The 20,954-nt window shown below is 34.3% G+C and overlaps 1 protein-coding gene across 1 annotated transcript in view; it reads right to left on the minus strand.

Moving 5' to 3' along the window:
- The window catches only part of LOC6033222 (putative uncharacterized protein DDB_G0286901), a 70,495-nt gene that overhangs the window by 11,170 nt on the left and 38,371 nt on the right, over positions 1-20,954 (minus strand). The window contains 1 exon segment of the mRNA XM_038254396.1: positions 9,151-9,288. Coding sequence (XP_038110324.1) covers positions 9,151-9,288 — 138 coding nt within the window.

The following is a 20,954-nucleotide window of genomic DNA, read 5'->3' on the forward strand; positions in this document are numbered from 1 at the left end:
TTGTGACGTGTTTGTGTGCATGAGGTGGTGTGGTGGAGGGATAATAATTTAAAATATTCCATCATCAGTTCGGTGGCAGTGTTTGTTTGCATGCGGTAGTGTGGTGGAGGAAATATTTAGTTTTGCGCTCTCTGCCGGTGTACGTCGCAGGCGTCGCGCTTGATTTTGTTGCCTTTCTAGAAAAGGCACCTATGATTATGCTTATGCTTATTTTATCTTTGTATGTATCTTATATTTTACATATTTTTCACCACTTTCCCTCTTCTTTTTCTTCATTCCTTCCTTAAAGTCGCGTAAATAATAATATACCGGTCGTTAAACGAGAATGTCTAACTCGAGTTCATGCGTCGTTTTTACGGATTTGTTCTTCTCTTACTCTGATCTTATTTTCCGATAATTATAAATATAACGTAAAAGATAAAACCACTTATAACGACTTCGGCTTTAAAATGTACCATTCGTAAAAACTTACCATTCGTGATTGTGTCACTTTATTAATAACTGCTCGAAACAAAATTTTCAGTTGCTAGTTGTTCGCAATTTTGTCGGTCTCGTAGATCAATGTTTTCGGAACATTTCGTCATAAAATCCTGCAACACGATGAAATCATTGCAAACCTCACTATAAAATTTTGATATTATTTAATCGGAAACCACAGAAAATACAATTTAATATTTTGCTTAAATAGTAAAAGGAGGAAAAAGCCCTTCTCACAGCGTCGTTGCTCGGAAGGCACGCCGACGGGGGAATGAATGATTATTTGGCGCCGCGTTCGAATTAAAACTATTTCTAAATCATTGATGGTGTGTCTTACAGCAGCCGGCTGCCTAAGACCTATAAAATTGCAACTGATAAACAAATTGCTTATGGTCGCATCACCTACCACAGTGAATCCTGACCTCATACCCATCTTACTAACCCCTCAAAACTCATGTGATACTTTGTCGGAGACGCAGTCGATTTGGCGGTCCCATCACTCAAGTATCGGACTAACATTCCCATCCACTTCCCCGTGTCTTACCACTGGTCGTGGCCGGCGTCGGTATTGATCAGCATGATAGGGATCTTTGAAAATTGCGAAAGGGTGATGATTGGTTCCTACTTTTCATCTGTGGTCCACGGAGCAATTTTTGGGGGTCCTGGTCAATAACGAAGTAGCAGCTACGGGTAGACACCAATGCTATGCTATGCTATTTTTGTATTTTTGTATTTTTGTATTTTTGTATTTTTGTATTTTTGTATTTTTGTATTTTGTATTTTTGTATTTTGTATTTTGTATTTTGTATTTTTGTATTTTTGTATTTTTGTATTTTGTATTTTTGTATTTTTGTATTTTGTATTTTTGTATTTTGTATTTTGTATTTTTGTATTTTGTATTTTTGTATTTTGTATTTTTGTATTTTTGTATTTTTGTATTTTGTATTTTTGTATTTTGTATTTTTGTATTTTGTATTTTTGTATTTTGTATTTTTGTATTTTTGTATTTTATATTTTGTATTTTATTTTGTATTTTTGTATTTGTATTTTGTATTTTTGTATTTTTGTATTTTGTATTTTTGTATTTTGTATTTTGTATTTTGTATTTTTGTATTTTTGTATTTTTGTATTTTGTATTTTGTATTTTGTATTTTTGTATTTTTGTATTTTGTATTTTTGTATTTTTGTATTTTTTTTTTGTATTTTTGTATTTTGTATTTTTGTATTTTTGTATTTTTGTATTTTGTATTTTTGTATTTTTGTATTTTTGTATTTTGTATTTTTGTATTTTTGTATTTTGTATTTTATTTTTGTATTTTGTATTTTTGTATTTTTGTATTTTGTATTTTTATTTTGTATTTTGTATTTTTGTATTTTTGTATTTTGTATTTTTGTATTTTGTATTTTGTATTTTTGTATTTTTTTTGTATTTTTGTTTTTGTATTTTTGTATTTTGTATTTTTGTATTTTTGTATTTTTGTATTTTTGTATTTTGTATTTTTGTATTTTTGTATTTTTGTATTTTTGTATTTTTGTATTTTTGTATTTTTTGTATTTTTGTATTTTTTGTATGTTTTTGTATTTTGTATTTTTGTATTTTTGTATTTTGTATTTTTGTATTTTGTATTTTTGTATTTTGTATTTTTGTATTTTTGTATTTTTGTATTTTGTATTTTTGTATTTTTGTATTTTTGTATTTTTATTTTTGTATTTTGTATTTTTGTATTTTTATTTTTTTGTTTTTGTATTTTTGTATTTTTGTATTTTTGTATTTTGTATTTTGTATTTTGTATTTTTGTATTTTGTATTTTTGTATTTTTGTATTTTGTATTTTTGTATTTTGTATTTTTGTATTTTTGTATTTTGTTTTTTGTATTTTTGTATTTTTGTATTTTTGTATTTTGTATTTTGTATTTTTGTATTTTTGTATTTTTGTATTTTTGTATTTTTGTATTTTTGTATTTTGTATTTTTGTATTTTGTTTTTGTATTTTTGTATTTTTGTTTTGTATTTTTGTATTTTTGTATTTTTGTATTTTGTATTTTTGTATTTTTGTATTTTTGTATTTTTGTATTTTTTGTTTTTGTTTTGTATTTTGTATTTTTGTATTTTTATTTTTGTATTTTTGTATTTTTGTATTTTGTATTTTGTATTTTGTATTTTGTATTTTTGTATTTTTGTATTTTGTATTTTTGTATTTTGTATTTTTGTATTTTGTATTTTTGTATTTTGTATTTTTGTATTTTTGTATTTTTGTATTTTGTATTTGTATTTTTTGTATTTTGTATTTGTATTTTTATTTTTGTATTTTTGTATTTTTGTATTTTTGTATTTTTGTATTTTTGTATTTTTGTATTTTGTATTTTTGTATTTTTGTATTTTTGTATTTTTATTTTTGTATTTTGTATTTTTGTATTTTATTTTGTATTTTGTATTTTTGTATTTTGTTTTGTATTTTTGTATTTTGTATTTGTATTTTTGTATTTTTGTATTTTTGTATTTTGTATTTTGTATTTTGTATTTTTGTATTTTTGTATTTTTGTATTTTTGTATTTTTGTATTTTTGTATTTTTGTATTTTTATATTTTGTATTTTGTATTTTGTATTTTGTATTTTTTGTTTTTGTATTTTTGTATTTTGTATTTTTGTATTTTTGTATTTTTGTATTTTTGTATTTTTGTATTTTGTTTTTTATTTTTGTATTTTTGTATTTTGTATTTTTGTATTTTTGTATTTTTTATATTTTGTATTTTTGTATTTTTGTATTTTGTATTTTGTATTTTGTATTTTGTATTTTGTATTTTTGTATTTTTGTATTTTGTATTTTGTATTTATTTTTTATTTTTGTATTTTGTATTTTTGTATTTTGTATTTTGTATTTTTGTATTTTGTATTTTTGTATTTTGTATTTTTGTATTTTTGTATTTTTGTATTTTGTATTTTTGTATTTTTGTATTTTTGTATTTTTGTATTTTTGTATTTTTGTATTTTTGTATTTTGTATTTTGTATTTTTGTATTTTGTATTTTTGTATTTTTGTATTTTTGTATTTTTGTATTTTTGTATTTTTGTATTTTTGTATTTTTGTATTTTTGTATTTTGTATTTTGTATTTTGTATTTTGTATTTTTGTATTTTTGTATTTTTGTATTTTTGTATTTTTGTATTTTTGTATTTTTGTATTTTTGTATAACTGTATTTTTGTATAACTGTATTTTTGTATAACTGTATTTCATTTTTTTTATTTGTCAATAGAATATCGCAACAAAGCCGTACAATTAGGATGATCAACTATAACATAGTTTAAAAAGCCTGGAAACTATTGAAACATCCAAAAAACTTGCTGGACTACCAAAAACCGTAACAAGAATAGCGGAAAATCATGCTACACTAGCAAAAAGTCTTTTTGAAAACAAAAAACAACTTTACAGGCAGCAAGGGATTTTTAAAAATGATTTCGAAATTACCAGTTAAAACAGTCGAAAAATTAGCTGGACTTACCGAAAAACGAAGCAAGAACAAAAAAGAAACGAGCTAAATCAGCCAAAAGGCTGGGTGAATAATGCGTGCTTTGCAGGCAGCAACGGAGGCATTTAAAAGAAAACTTGTAGAAATAGTGGAAAAATTAGCTATTCCAACCAAAACATCTACCAAGAATAGTGGCAAAGTTAGCTAAACTAGTTAAAAAGATGTGTGAAAATACCTGGCTTCGCAGCCATCAATGGAAAATTTTGAGAATGATTCAAAAAAACTAGTTGAAACAGCCTAAAAACTCGCTGGGCTAACTAGAAAACTCGCAAGAATACCATAAAATCTAGCTAAAATAGCTATTAGACCTTCTCAAAACATACAGCTTTTGAGACTGACAACATTTTTCCAGCTTGCAAATTAGTAAAATTTACTAAAAATTTAGCTAGATTTATCATTTTTAGGACCTGGATCCAGCTGTCAAATCCAGGAATTTTTTTTAGGATTTCCAGCTAAAAAAAATCGTGGTTGGAAAAACAACCAATTTTTTTAGGGTTTTTAACCGAAAATTAGTAAGATTCACGATAAACCTTCTTTCCGTGTCGAAAAACAAGTTCTTCGATCAGGCTCAACATTTTTGTGGGGGTTCCTTGGCCAAAATATTTAGACCCGTATTTTTTGTTTGGCCATCAGGGTGACCTACACCCTGCTAGGGTGGTCCCAAAATTGGCCATTTTCGTCAATTTTCGCAAAAACCACATCGTTGTTTTTTTATTTATTTGCGTTTAAGGACCACTTAACTCAAGAGTCGTTAAATTGAGCAGTACAAATTTGAACATCGTTGTTTGGAAAGAGCAAAAACAACAGATAAAAACTTGTTATTATCATTCGGAATTAAAGTTATAGTTTCCGAGATATCCTGAGTTGAAAATGTAGGTTTAATTAGGTGGATTTGAGAAAAACTGTTGCTTTGTTAAAATCAGGGGGATGCTAAAGGCCGTCATCTTGGGTGATTGAGATTGATAACGCGCGCAAACTGCGCACAGTGAAAACATGTTTATTTTATTTTTGAATTTATAATTCAATTTTTGTTATGAGAATTACTGTAGTAAAATTCAAATTACACATAAGTTAAGGTAAACGTTTCATGTGACAAAAATACAACTTTAAAAGCGGTCATCGGCCCGATGTGTGCTTAATAATCCCAACTTTAGCAGTTTATTTTGCAAATAAATTGATAAAAATCACCTGAAAAACATACACTAACTTTTAAACGTACACTGCGGTAAAATTTTACATAAAAACAATAATTCCTTTATTTCTATTTAATGCCTGCAGTTTTTATACTTATTTTACAGTGCGCAATTGCTTTGTTTTGGTTCCGAGACGAACAGCTGTTCTTTTGGCGTCGTAATTGACAGCTCCCTTTTGTTCTGGTGCTGAATTTGACTGCTTGTCTTGGCTATGGGCGAGCTGCTTGTAGTGAGATATAGATGTCGCCCCTCTGGTTAAAATTCCCTATAAGCTATGGATTTTTTTTATACGCATAGGACCTGTTCAAATAAAACTCAAGAACTATTATTTCACAAAATATTAACTTTATGAGGCTACATCTCAGTAACCAGCAGTCCAATCAACAAATTCAAAATGTGAAAATTACAGGAAATTTTCTCAGCTCTTCAACAAATAAATAATATTCTTTGAAAAAATCTTCAAAAATGTCTTTGACTTGAAACGATTTCCAAGAATCAACTTTTTCCAAAAAAATATATCTCCGGTATTAGATTATGCACCATCCTAAACTCTACCACAAAAGATTTTAATCATCCAATAATACATCAAACGAAAACATTGAAAATTTAAGAAGAATGTTGATAAAGTCATATATAGAAATCTGACTTTTTCTGTGCTCCTTTTTTTCTGAAACGTGTTGTTCACAACCTACAACTTTGCGGAATTCACCAAATCGATCAAAAAATCTCTTTTCATGATACATGTTATATTTTATAAGACCAGCCCGCAAATTTGCATGGAAAATTGTATGGAAAAAACTTGTGGTGAAAATTTCCCTACTTGACCTACGAAATAAATGGACAAAGTTTCATTCAAATAAAAAAAAAACACAAAGAAAAGTTTGTTTATAATAACGTTGATAATTACTCAAAGTGTTCCTTAGAGCTGAACAAAAATTAATCAATTCGTTACAAAACTCGATTTGTTTTATAAACTAAATAAAAAGACACAGTTTAAAACATAAAATATTGCCCCAAAACGTCGTCAAATAAATAAATACCCTAAATACCTTAAGAAAAAATCCTGATCTTTTTTGGAAAAACTATGTTTAAAGTTTAATAAATTTGTAAAATGTGAAATTTACAATTGACTATCATTTTTATATCTTAAAATTTTTGAAAAACGTGTTGGTGGTCTACAGTATGGGTAATTCTCCGCCAACTCACACAGCAGTTGCCCCGACCCCTCTTCGATTTGCGTGAAACTTTGTCCTAAGGGGTAACTTTTGTCCCTGATCACGAATCCGAGTCCGTTTTGATATCTCGTGACGGAGGGCGGTACGACCTTCCATTTTGCACATGCGAAAAAGAGGTGTTTTCAATAATTTGCAGCCTGAAACGGTGATGAGATAGAAATTTGGTGTCAAAGGGACTTATGTATTAGACGCCCGATTTGATGGCGTAATCAAATTCGAAAAACGTATTTTTCATCGAAAAAACACTAAAAAGTTTTAAAATTCTCCCATTTTCCGTTACTCGACTGTAAAAATTTTGGAACATGTCATTTATGGGAAATTTAATGTACTTTTCTACATTGTCCCAGAAGGGTCATTTTTCATTTAGAACAAAATTTTCATTTTAAAATTTCGTGTTTTTCTAACTTTGCAGGGTTAAGAGTAACAATGTTTAAAATTTTGATATATATACATAAGGGGTTTGCTTATAAACATCACAAGTTATCACGATTTTACGAAAAAAGTTTTAAAAAGTTGGTCGTCATCGATCATGGCCGTTCATGGTCACCCGCGACAGACACGGACGACGAAACAAAGAGAAACGCAAAAGTAACTTTTTCAAAACTTTTTTCGTAAAATCGCGATAACTTGTGATGTTTATAAGCAAACCCCTAATGTCTATATATCAAAATTTTTGTAATTGTCTGCTCTACAATTTTGTAGAACATTGTTACACTCTAAAAATAACCCTGCAAAGTTAGAAAAACACGAAATTTTAAAATGAAAAATTTTGTTCTAAATGAAAAATGACCCTTCTGGGACAATGTAGATTCGAAAAGTACATTAAATTTCCCATAAATGACATGTTCCAAAATTTTTTACAGTCGAGTAACGGAAAATGGGAGAATTTTTAAAACTTTTTTATTGTTTTTTTCGATGAAAAATACGTTTTTTCGGAATTCTGAGTACGTCATCAAATCGGGCGTCTAATTTTACATAAAAGTCCCTTTGATGCCAAATTTCTATCTCATCACCGTTTCAGGCTGCAAATTATTGAAAAACACCTCTTTTTTCGCATGTTCAAAAATGGAAGGGGTCGTACCGCCCCTCCGTCACGAGATATCAAAAAACGGACCTCGGATTCGTGATCAGGGACAAAAGTTACCCCTTAGGACAAAGTTTCACGCAAATCGAAGAGGGGTCGGGGCAACTTTTCCCGATTTCGTGTGAGTTGGTAGAGAATTACCCGTATAATGTTTGAGAATACATGTTATTCACCTAAACTTAGGAAAATTAAAAAAAAAGCACGTATGATGGGGTAGTAGAGGCTTAAAGTAAATGTAGATCTCCTTTCATAATAGTGTAATATTTTTTCAAACTCCGCTTCTTGAGCACTCAGAGACATTAGCATTTAGAATGGTTTCCAGCTAAGCGCTCCAGCTAGTGTCGGAATTGTTTTGAATACATTACACATGACAACTATTTATCATGATTGTTAGACTCTTAAAAAAAGCAAAAAAGGAAAATCGTCCCGGAATAGTTCCACAGCTGTGTGCCGAGGAGAAGCCTTCTCCCCCACAAACAGAAGCTGCCGCGGCAGCAGTTTTCCCATTCATCGATTTCAATCTGTTCAATCGAGAAAAGCTCTCCATCAATCGCCGGGCAAACTCGTGAATGCACAAAATCGATTCATTCGAGCGGGAAAATTAAATTGACCACCAATTTGCTTTCCGTTTTCCCGGGTGCAGAATTCGAAATAAAAGCGAAATCGGTGTGATGGATTTATAGTTTATCGGATTGTTCGACTTTTTTTTGAGGCAGTGATTGTTTTCCAACTCAGCGATCGCATCAATGAGCAGTGTTTTAGAGGAAGCTAATCCCGTGGATGAACTTGAACACTCAAAGTTTGCTTTAAACATATTTTTTTCAAACAGGCAAAGCAAATAAAAATTGACGTCAACGGAAAATTGTTCAAGTAATACAAACTTCAAACGAACTCGCTCCACAACCCAAAAGGGAAAAGCCAAACCCCAAGCAGCAATGGCAGAGAAGCTCAATTAAACTGCAAATGGCTCAGAGAAGCGTACACCCAAGTGGGCTGCTGTAACGATACGGATGGAAAAGCCACAAATTTACTGGTGCACCGCGCTCCAGAGTTGCCTGGGGGAAGGCATTTCGGTTCGGTGATTTGTGTAAAACTTGATGCAACATCAAAGCTGGACTCTTGGTAGGGTAATTTTAAGAAATGCCGGGTGAAAAGTTGGGATTTTATTTAGTTAGAACCACAATTTGAATTTCCATTTATATTTCCATTTATATTTAAATATAAGTGGAATAGCCAAATCATTATAAAACATATCTATATAATAAAATAAACAACTTGAAATTTGCTGTGGATTAAAACAGCTAACTATTTGAATTCCAAGACCATCGTCCTACATTTCACTACTCACGCTGGAAGGTCACGACAGCCTTCGGTGGCATGCCACGACCAATAAACTAATCGACCATCTCACTCTGTGGCCAGCACCGGTCCTGCCCAACCCGACTATACGCTATTCCCCGGTGACCAGCGCATATCTTGCTGCGGTCGGTGTGTCCAACTATTACACCGGCCATGTACTACATACAGCAAAAGGACTTTTTTTCTATTTTTATCTCGCTCCGGATGGCGCCGACAGTCTTTCCTTAGCTTATTGCGTGTACTCCGTGTGTACACGACTTTATCGGCAGAACTCACCTGCCATCCCTGTAGCAGCAGACTCCGGTCGACTGCCCGCAGCCACATCACGGCGTCCCCTGCCTGGAAGTCTCGCAGTTTTCGGCACCGGTCATGCAGGAACATACCCAGACACTTTAGCAGCTCCGACGTCGAGGCCTGGAAGAAGGGAAGAGGGCATTGATTAGTATTCCGATAATGTCGATCTACTGCGAGGTAACACAGCTGTGAAGGACACACTTTTTGCCGTGTCTAATTGTGCGATTAAATCAACGTTTATTAATTAGAAATCTGTCACGGCGGTAGTAAACTCCATGGAGAGGACCCCATTTTAACACAATCTGGCAACAACAAACACCCCCACTGGGTTGTAAATTAATCATTACAAGGGGGGGAGGGTCATAAATATAAACACCCCACTCTGGTCCGTTCAATTTAATTATATCAAGTCCTCGATAGAAGTGACCACCTTAATTATCTACCAAATTCTCACTACTGAATCTTAACTGATTATTTCAGTTGCAAATTTTGTTTCAAACGTTGCTTTATAAACTGAGTGGTCAAAAAACTATAATTAAAATGACTTGTAAAATCAAATGTAAATAGTTCAGAATACATTGTGCAACGCTTATGTATTCATTTTATATCAAATAAACACTTTTTAATAACAAATTTTAAATTCTGAGATCACCGATAGGTAAAATCCGTTATAATGAAGAATGAATAATACTTTCAAAAAATCATCAGGAATTTTTCTGGTACTTTTGTACCCGGCCCTCTCCGATTTCAATGAAACTTTTAAGACATGTTATCCTAGGCCTATATAAGCCATTTTTGTGTATATCGAGCCAGTTGCACTCGATAATGACATTTGACAAGGGCGTTAGTGTTTTAATTATTTTTGTATTTTGTAAATTAAATATTGTTGTATCTCTAAGCCATTACATCGTAAAAAAAGTGATCAAAGACAAACTTGTAGGAAATTAGACGGGCTTTTTGAAAAAAAAAAAACAAAAAATACACTGAAAGAAAAATACACGCCAATTCTATGAGTTTTTTAAATTTTTATATTTAAAATTAAATTTTAAGGTGATGTTACGATTTTTTTTCGCTCATTTTTTTGTGAAAATAGCTTAAAATGTGACAAAAAGACTCACAAAAAATGCAGGATGGTATGTCTCTCCTAAAAAAATACAAAAATCATTTACTAAAACTGTTTTTATGAAAAGTGGTCTAAACGTCAAAACTTTCAAAAATTGATAGTGGGAATCGATTTCCCAGACAATTTTACATAAAAGTCTCCATGTTGACCATTATCCTAAGTCCAATCCTTGTGAGGCCTCGTTAAACCGGTCCCGTGTGCATGACGAAAGCTGATTTTCAAAAAGCTGATTAAAAAGATATATTTTTAAATAAACAATCGCCAGTTTTTAATATTTGTATTTTTTTGAAAATCAATATTTCAAAATCGGGCTTCATTATGCGAAATGTCCTGCGAGTCTTCACTCCAAATTTCAGCCAATTTGGTCCATCCCATCTCGAGATATCGTGGCACCCGTAAATCAACTCGGTGTTTAGAGAAAAACACTGACAAAGTTCACTTTGCGCATAGCAAAATTTTGAGCTTAATCGTCGTTTTATTTTCTACATGTTTGTAAACATGCTGTTTTTTAGTATTTTAGTATTTTAGTATTTTAGTTTTTTAGAATTTTAGTATTTCAGTATTTTAGTATTTTAGTATTTTAGTATTTTAGTATTTTAGTATTTTAGTATTTTAGTATTTTAGTATTTTAGTATTTTAGTATTTTAGTATTTTAGTATTTTAGTATTTTAGTATTTTAGTATTTTAGTATTTTAGTATTTTAGTATTTTAGTATTTTATTTTAGTATTTTAGTATTTTAGTATTTTAGTATTTTAGTATTTTAGTATTTTAGTATTTTAGTATTTTAGTATTTTAGTATTTTAGTATTTTAGTATTTTAGTATTTTAGTATTTTAGTATTTTAGTATTTTAGTATTTTAGTATTTTAGTATTTTAGTATTTTAGTATTTTAGTATTTTAGTATTTTAGTATTTTAGCATTTTAGTATTTTAGTATTTTAGCATTTTAGTATTTTGGTATTTTAGCATTTTAGTATTTTAGTATTTTAGTATTTTAGCATTTTAGTATTTTAGTATTTTAGTATTTTAGTATTTTAGTATTTTAGTATTTTAGTATTTTAGTATTTTAGTATTTTAGTATTTTAGTATTTTAGTATTTTAGTATTTTAGTATTTTAGTATTTTAGTATTTTAGTATTTTAGTATTTTAGTATTTTAGTATTTTAGTATTTTAGTATTTTAGTATTTTAGTATTTTAGTATTTTAGTATTTTAGTATTTTAGTATTTTAGTATTTTAGTATTTTAGTATTTTAGTATTTTAGTATTTTAGTATTTTAGTATTTTAGTATTTTAGTATTTTAGTATTTTAGTATTTTAGTATTTTAGTATTTTAGTATTTTAGTAGTATTTTTTTAACATCACTGATTTTCTTAATTTGTGTATTGTTGAATTTGAGGATTCTTTATTTGAGATAATTTTAAAGCCACAACTCCTAAAATGCCACTAAAACCTCTCGGCCTCGTTACGCCCTCGTCAGTAAGTTCACCGCGATTTGGCTCGTTCCGGGGCTGGGAGCTGAAAAGGTGAGGTTTTATGACGGTATTATCTTTTTATGCAGTGATCTCTTAACGCCGGGCTGGCCCTCCCCCGCGTCTAGCGGTACCTAAAGAGAGAGAGAGAGTTCTTATCTTCAAACCGTCATCATCAGCAGCAGCAGAAGTTGGTTGCTGCCCTGATTCTGAGGGTTGCTGGAAGGATGGTTTTGATGATGGTTTAAAAGCCGGCGTGCCAACTAACTTTGGAGGAACGGCACACGCCGGATTATGGCAGCGATTTGTGCAGGGAGGGCGAAGTTTTAGTTTGTAACGGATTTGCGAGTGAATCAACAAGTTGAACAGATTTAGGATGTCGGCGGATAAGGCGAGTTGTGTTCACTTTTGAATCATTCCAGTATACTTTGTTATGAGAAGATAAGGTTTTAGTAGAATTTCATCTCCCTTGCTTATCTCATTGAATCATTAATAAAAGCGTGCAATACTAATTTGCGCTTCAAGAAGAGTCTCCTGAGTGCACTATGGGGTTTCAGGCGGCCATAAATCGAAAAACCGACATACTCTAATTATTATTTTGGTATTTTTTTTCGAAAATAAACATTCTAACTAAGAAAAATCCGGAGTTTAAAAGTTGTAGGTTCAAAATTCACTGAATTGCAGACCTTCAAAGGCGAAAATGGTAAGAAAAAACTTGTTTTTTGACAAAAAAATGATTATTTTTCATAGTTGTACTGTGAAGCTTTTTATGTATTTTTTCCTGCATCATTATATATATTCAGAAAGGTAATTGATTCAACTTTTCAATAATATTTTACAAAACACACTTTTACAGGCTAAAAAAATTATAAAAATCAAAAAAGATGGATTTTGATTCAAAATTTAGTTTTTTCAACTTTGTTAATGGAGTACTTTTTTGTGTGCATTTGTGCGATCTGAAAATTTTGCAGCTTAAAATTTGAGCCATGTCCTAACTTGTCTCCAAATTTCAAAGTGCACTTATGTGCACTTTTTGAGTTATGCCATTTTGAACATTTTGATTCATGCAAGGAAATTAATGATTTTGCGTATACGCTTGGTTAAAATCACATTATTTACCTGTGGAGGCAGAAATGACGTACCTGCTATGTATGTTTTGAAATTGATTTGATATTCATGACTTTGTTGGTACTTTAGAAATTCCTATTCTAAGTATTTTACAGAAACGATTCGTCGAATATTCATATCAGTTCGTTGTTGTGTTCTTTTGAAAGTATGGATAATAATACCGTAGTGTCCCTGTACGCTATAACGAAGCACTATTCTGAAAACGTGAGAACTGCTTTCGAGTATATTTGTAAGAATTACAACATTGCAGAACCATCACATGATCAACTCAGGAAAAACCCACAGAGAAAAAACTACGCACGTTGTTCTGTAGCTTCAAAACGAGGTATACAAAAGCCCATAGAAGAAGTTCATATTTTAAGTAATCTAACGACAATCGGTTATATAGTGATTTTGATTTAGAAGAATTTATCGTGGAAAACGTGAATTTTGCAAGTGGATCAACCAAAAACGTGGACGAGAATCCATACTATGTTCCATAAAATAAACCGTCTCAAATTCTAAAACGCCGCAAAAATCAAATTTTAATTGGAGGGGGAGGGGGGGTGGAGGGGGTGTCTTCAAAGAGAGGTGGATTTTAACTCAAGAAAAAGGGGAGGGAGATTGAACGTAAATCAGAAACTTCAACATAGCATAAACCGCCATTCCGTGCATCAAATAGACAGAGCAAGAATATTAAAATTCACCACTTTAATGCATGTGGCCTCAAATATATGAAAAAATCGAAAATTAAACTTTTTTTTTGGAAAAATATCAAATTTCATTTGTTTTTATTATACTAAGTACAAACAACACAAAAAAATCACAAAAAAGCAAAAAAATATTTTTGGCCGCTCGCTTATATGGAAATACCCCATAGTGGAGTGTAGGGCCCTTTAAGACCTTGCTATTGGCTTTGTTTTTTGAATAACAACGTTTTTTTTTTCATAATGTATTCTCAACAATAAAAAAATCAAGAATTGGTTCACAAAAACAAACAAGTTGAAAGAGGAAAAGATGAACAGATTCGTTTATAGCTTTTGCAAACATTTTATTTCGACAACAATTGATTGAAAACTTGCTGCAATAAAGCTTTTGAACAAAGCTCACAAAAACTCGTGTCAATTCCATTTAAACTGTTTCCCAAGAAATGAATATTGAATCATCAAATTTCTCCCCCTATTCCCCATGTCTTCAATTTCCTTTTCCTTTTCCAGCTCCAATTTGTACTCAATCGCGCGCGTTTCGTTCGAAAACAAAACGCTTCTTCCCACCCAATCCGATCGGGTGGTGAAATTGAACCATAAACGATGATTTATATTCAGCTCCTCGTCGACACTCGTTGTTTTTCCGCTTTTCTCCGGAAGTCCGGAAAAAACGTGCACGCTTCAGCATCTTTCCGCAGTTTTTCCTGTGACGGCGAGTTAACAAGCAGAATTGTGGTCAAAACCTTCGTTTGTTGACGTCAGTTTTCAAAATTAAATTAGATTATTTTTATTTATTTCAAAAGTTAATAGTTTTTTTTTTCGTTAGACTTCTTCCCAATTGGTTTATAATTCAGAAGTTTTCCATCTAGCGATTACGTCTATAACGATTTACAACGCCACGTTTTTCCAGTTCACGTTTTTTAGAGGACGCCACGTTACATCACCACCACCGGGACGGGTCGTCGTCTTCATCGTGTTGGTTGATTTATTGCATATTGATACCGAATTTGCCAGTCCCCCCACCCATATTGAGGGCCAAGTCGTCAAATGTCCTTCGACAGCCCTCAGAATCGGCTCCAAGGACAACCAGTGATGACGCCGACGAAAGCCTTCCATTTCTTAAGGCGCACTCTGTGTCCTTTGAGCTTGTCATTGAGCACGATGACATTGATGGAAATGGGCCGCAGGAATTTCGGGGGATGGTTTTTCTCAGCTACATCTGTCCACGGTAGAAGTTGCTGACGGTTGTTGTGGGACGACGGCTCCTCTGATAAGGAGTTGACGTGTTGTGATCAACTTTTGTTGTCCCGGATCGAAGGGGAATGGGAACTGTGGGATGGAAATAGCAAGCTGACCCAATAATAGAAACCACTAGATGTCATTACGGGATGCTGAGTGGCTCAGAAATTTGTGATGCATGATTAACTGTGTCTCAGAGAGAGGTCATTATGTCCCGCATGGGTCTGCATGCAACGGACTGTGAAATAATGAAAAATAAGCTTGATATTATTCGTCATACAAAAATATTTTCATTCTCGTCTGACGAGACTGCCCTGTTGCCCAAGCAATTTCCATTTGCCTGCATTTTTCTTTCAGCTCACTTTCATTTTATTTGAAACAAAGATTTAGGTTGACCAAATACTAGCTTATCGAGTGGAAGTTTGCTAGCATCACTTGCTTCCTCTTACACGCACTGCTGGTGGTGTTGGCCTTTGTTCTTTATTTGCATTCGCTTCTCGATAGGTCGCCAGCCTCCGACGAGAATAGGTAAAACGTCAATTGACGCCGGGCGATTGTTTTTTTGATAGCGCTTGCTAATTAATTCCATGTTTCGGGATTATTTTTCAAGTGAAAAACTAAAGCATGTGCAAGAGAATATATTGCCGGTAGTTTGAAGCAATTTTACATCATAAACGCTGTATATACGTGAGCGCAAGTGAAAAGATAGTTATGGCGACTTTCATAAAGCGGTTAGGCTCTCAACTTGTAATTGTGTGTGCAATCAAAGTGATGAGAAATGGTGTCGCAAAATACAAATTTTGATCAAAAGTGCATTTAATTTGATCTCGTTGGCCAGTAGGGGAACAGCATCTAATTCCAGCGTGTCTCCTATGTTGCCATTTCAGCATTTTGACATTAAATTTCAGCTCATTAAATGCGGTTTCAACTGAAATCGAATGATAAGTAGCTCAATAAGAAGTGAGCAAGCAAGTTTCTTTCAAAAGTTTTGCAAAATTAGTCGTGAAAATTATTAGTGAAAATCAGCAAATTGGATGGAGTTAGGAGCGAGTGCTTAACCTGCCAAACATACGAGAATTCCCCGTAAACGGCATGCAACTAACTCTGACCAGAAAAGGTATATTTCCCTGACACAACTGTTAAATTCGCAAAAAGAAAAATAATTTTGCACATTTCTTTATCAAAAATGTTACCTAATCCACCGATGGTGGTTGGTGCCTTCCTCACAATTAAGTACATATTTGTTTCTGTAGTAAGAATGTCAAACCTACAAATTTTATCTAAATTTTACTTCTTACAACATATCTACATGGAGTATGGGGTCTAGAATCCCAAAAATCATTGGACGTAATATTAGAGCAACACCTACGGGGCTGTTTCATGAAAATTGTTCACTTTCAATAGTTATATTACTTTAAAGTTTTTTAAGCCTTAAGGCAGTAAAAAATATATCTGTTCATTTTTCCCGGGAGTTTCAAATCAACAAAATCCCGGGAGCCAGATCTCCGGATAGATCCGAACAACTTTTTCATCAAAATATTTGAGATCCGGCCTCTGAAATGTGTACAAATGACACTTAGGTGCTCATAACTTTTGATAGGGTTCTCAGATCTGCAATCTTTTGGGCTTGTTGGAAAGGTCTTTTGATTACCTATCCAACGATGGGTCGCATGATATATCCGGACAACTTTTTCATCAACATATTTGAGATCCGGCCTCTAAAATGTGTACAAATGACACTTAGGTGCTCATAACTTTTGATAGAGTTATCAGATCTTCAATGTTTTGGGCTCATTAGAAAGGTACCTTTCAAATACCTTTCTAAAAATGTATGATCAGACGGGTTTTCTTTCAAAAACCACCCTTTTTACAATCACAAAACAAAACTTTAGCCAGAATCGTTTTTTTAGCATAACTTTTGAAATACTTAACAAAACTTCATAATAGCTAATATAGGTCTTGTGGGACCCTAAGACGGATCGAATGAGACCAGAACGGCCCAAATCGGTTCAGCCAGTCCGGAGATAATCGAGTGCATTTTTTTCGGTGCACGGACTTACAGACATACACACTAGGGTGTAATATCAAAATCGATTTTCCAGCACAGCATTATTTTAGTTCCTTTTGGGGTCCTAAACAACTCCCCAAAGTTTGGGAACGATTGGTTTAGTCCTCACTTTGCGCAAAGCGATTCAATTTTCCATACAAATTTGCATGGGAAAAATCATTTTTTTTGAATTTTGATATTTAAAAATCCAGTTTCACGCTAAAACCGGATTCGGATGCATGGAATGTGCTTACTTTCGAAGAGAGTATGGTGCTAACTTGCCCCTGAAAGAAGATACAGCGTCCTCAAAACTCGTCTAAAACATGATTTTCGATCAAAAAACACGTTTTAGACGAGTTTTGAACACGCTGTATCTTTTTATAGGAGCGAGTTAGCACCATACTCTCTTCGCGAAAGTTGTAGAGCACATTCCAGAGCATCCAAATATGAATCCGGTTTTGATATAGCGTGAAACGTGGATTTTTTAAATATCATAATTCAAAAAAAATATTTTTCCCATACAAATTTGTATGGAAAATTGAATCGCTTTGCGCAAAGTGGGGACTTAACCAATCGTTACCAAACTTTGGGGAGTTGTTAAGGACCCTATAAGGAACCAAAAAGTTGCTGTGCTGGCGAAATTTGGACAACTTTATTTTTTTCCATACAACCATATTACACCCTAATACACACGCACAGACATTTGCTCAGAATTTGATTCTGAGTCGATAGGTATACGTGAAGGTAGGTCTACGAGGTTGAATTAAGAAGTTCATTTTTCGAGTGATTTTATAGCCTTTCCTCAGTAAGGTGAGGAAGGCAAAACGAGCAAAGTCATCAGGTTTTAACGAAAATCGAATTACGCTTAAATCATGATTGTTTAAAGTAGACTGTCCGTCCCTAAACAGGATTTTTCTCTTTCGGACAGCTCCACCGGAAGATCGCTTCTCTTTTGTTTGCCATCACCGGACTTCTACCGGAATGCGTTTGAGTGCAGTTTGCTGTTCCGTCTTCTTGAAAAATTCCGCCCGAACGAGGCTTCAGTCTGATGTCTGATGCCTTCTGGAACGTTATCGAGACCCGTAGGCATTTGTCCTCCTGCTTGAAACCTCTGACGGATGATTCGCAGAAATGACTGCTCCATTTTCATTCAACGTCCGAAGGAATTTCTTGGAAATCTCTCTTCTTCCGTCAAAAGGCCGTGCGTCTCCACGCTGACTCTTCAAGGGTCATCGTCGTGCACCATTGTAACGTGGAGCTGCTAAACCACGGAACCGTGCGCCGTTTCCGTGCCGACTAATTGCGTGAACGAACGCGAGTGATTTACGGTCTCGTAACTCTTCCCCGTTGGAGTTATGCACTCTTTTCTGTTCGCTCGAGAGCGACGGCTTTTAGCCCAGAAGAATGCTTCCCGTTTTGCACTCATTTCGCGAGTTGCCATTTTCATTTGCAGTCGTCCCGGTTCCAATCGCCGACGAGAGATTGCAATTTGCGCCCAGCAAGTCTCGGTGGGATCATCCATAAACTGGATTGTGACTTGGAGGGGTGGATGAATTTGAAGATCTGTTCTGAATTACAAAACATAAATGTGGCTTTTTCGACTGTGTTGATTAATTTCAGATGGATTTTCGGCTTGCAGTCGACAAAACAAAAAACATTTTAATAGACAGTTTTCAAACTTTCCATAGAAATTACGCAATCTATGAACAACCCCCCGTCCATCGAGGACGCCGTGAAAACGACTCCGAACAAATGCAACGACGAGGGGGCCGCAGACGATAATCATCGCCTTGATTTTATGCAGCAAGCAAACACACCATCCCCCGCCACGTTGTACACACAAGCGATGCGATGCGGGCTGCATACCATTCGGGCGCGCATATGTTTGGCCTGCATTTATGCAACGTTGGCAGAGCGGAGCAGCACAATGAATGATGGCAAGGCAAGCGAAATACAGCGAGTCGGGGCGTGCACGGATTTGACAAGGTGCGGTGGCGTCGTCTGCGGTACTTGTGTACGGCCAGGCACTGGGTATCCTTGGCCGTGTACCCCCCCCGGTCTCGTGTGGTCTCCGGGTGGTTTGCAATCGGCGAGGTGGGTTGAGGATGGTGTTTTGAGTGAAAATTTACAACGCGTGCGCGCCTTGTCTGAGATTGATATGTTACTCGTTGAGACAGAACAGGCAACCATCACGGATTGTTCCCCATTCCCTGGAGTGACTTTTGTAACGGTTGGATGTTGTGGGCCTTGAAGAAGCTAAATTTCTTTATTTTGTTTATCTTTTGGTTAACATTAAAAGGACAAAAGAGCAAAATTGAGTTGAATTTCTTTAATTCAGTGATTACTTTTTATGAGATTTGATAATATGAAGATCCGGCTTTAAAAAAGTGTATAACTAACACTCAAGTGCTCATAAATTTTGATTGGGTTGTCAGATTATCGTTTTTTTTGCTCATCGGAATGGTTTTTTGACTACTTATCCAATAACGAGTCGCATGAAGGATCTGTACATCATTTTTATCAAAATAGTTAAGATCCGGCTTAAAATAAATTTATAATTAACACATAAGTGCAAGGGTTCTGACTTTCAGTTCAAAGATCAGAAATCACTCACTCATCACCGAGCGAATCTTTGCCGACTGGAGCGCGCAATCATTCGCGAGCGAACACGACAAACTCAATCGCTTCGCTCAGCGAAACATCACACACGAATATGCTCAGCGAGCAGAGAGTCTAATAATGCTTGCGTGGCGCTCACTTGGCCTGCCTTACAACCAGTTTGCCGTCAATAAGAATTTGGCATGGTGGAAATTGCTGCCAAATGTGTCTTTGATGTTGCGTAAACAACAAAATGGCAAAATATTTTTGATATCATCAAGCAATTTCTTAAATGATCAAAGCAAAGCCGATCGCAAACTATTTTTAGTCAGCTTTAAGCGACTTATCGAAATCGATCCCCCTGAACCATTCACTGAACTACCCAATTGGAGCGAGAGGAAGAGCAAAGAGAGAGTATTCAGTAGCAATTGGTGTGGAATGTGTGGATGTGACAATTGGTGCTCGCTAGGGACTGAGTCATTTTTGAGCAATCTTAATTTTTGATAGGGATACCAGATTTTCAACCCTTCTTAAAAAAAAAATCCACCCGTTTAAGGCCAACAACAACTCTCCTCAACTGATGCCTTCCAGGTTTCGAGTGTACGGTGGTATTGCTTCGCACTTGATGCCTTACACCACCGACCACGGATCATGGATTGCACGTTTATTTTTAGACCGATGGTAAACTATGTGGAAACGTTTACATCCCGAGCAGCAAGCAGGAACCATCGTGAAATAAGCTTTGCGTAAATTTTCAATGTTCTGGAATAAAACCTTTCTTTATTTCAAGCAAATATTTTATGGAAAAAAGCCTCAACATAGAAAAAGCTACACCATACATGTTTCTCACTCCCGCACTCCAACATGATTAATTCTCAACCGTCGGGATGCCACAATAAATTTTCCGTAGCCATGTATACCAGCATGGCCACTAACAACGGTGCCACATGCTGTGTCTACAAGATCCTGGAGCTGGTAGCACTAGCCAAGCTAGAACACCACGAAAATTTGGGCTTTGCGGTAAATTCCGGAAATTATGATTTGATCTATGTTTCGCCAGGTCCGACAAACTTATCCGAATTTGGAGCTAAAGCACCCAAAAACTTGATTTAGTGCCGGTTCGCACACAATCATTAAAAGTTTCAGCTTTCGCTGCTGTGTGGGTTCAGATAGTGATGAAATTTTCGCCAGAAGTGCTTACAGCAAACAATTTCACCAGAGTTTGGAGGTTCCTCCCCCCGACACACTATCTTCAAAATCGGTCACGATCTCCGTGATTCACCTTCCCCGGGAGCACGTTCATCACCAACATGGTGAGTACATAAATTGCTCTGCCAGCAGGTGATTAATCTCATTACACCTTCGTACCAGTGTGCGCTCCGGTCAACAGAAGTAGCAGCTGCAGCAGAACAATGAAGTTGGTGGCGGTCACCGTATTCGTGTTATTGTCTAAGACGTCTCCATCGTTGACGCTCGAGGGAAGCTTCCGTGATGCGC

This window comes from Culex quinquefasciatus, chromosome 2 (assembly GCF_015732765.1).
Source record: "Culex quinquefasciatus strain JHB chromosome 2, VPISU_Cqui_1.0_pri_paternal, whole genome shotgun sequence".
Taxonomy (NCBI): Eukaryota; Metazoa; Arthropoda; class Insecta; order Diptera; family Culicidae; genus Culex; species Culex quinquefasciatus.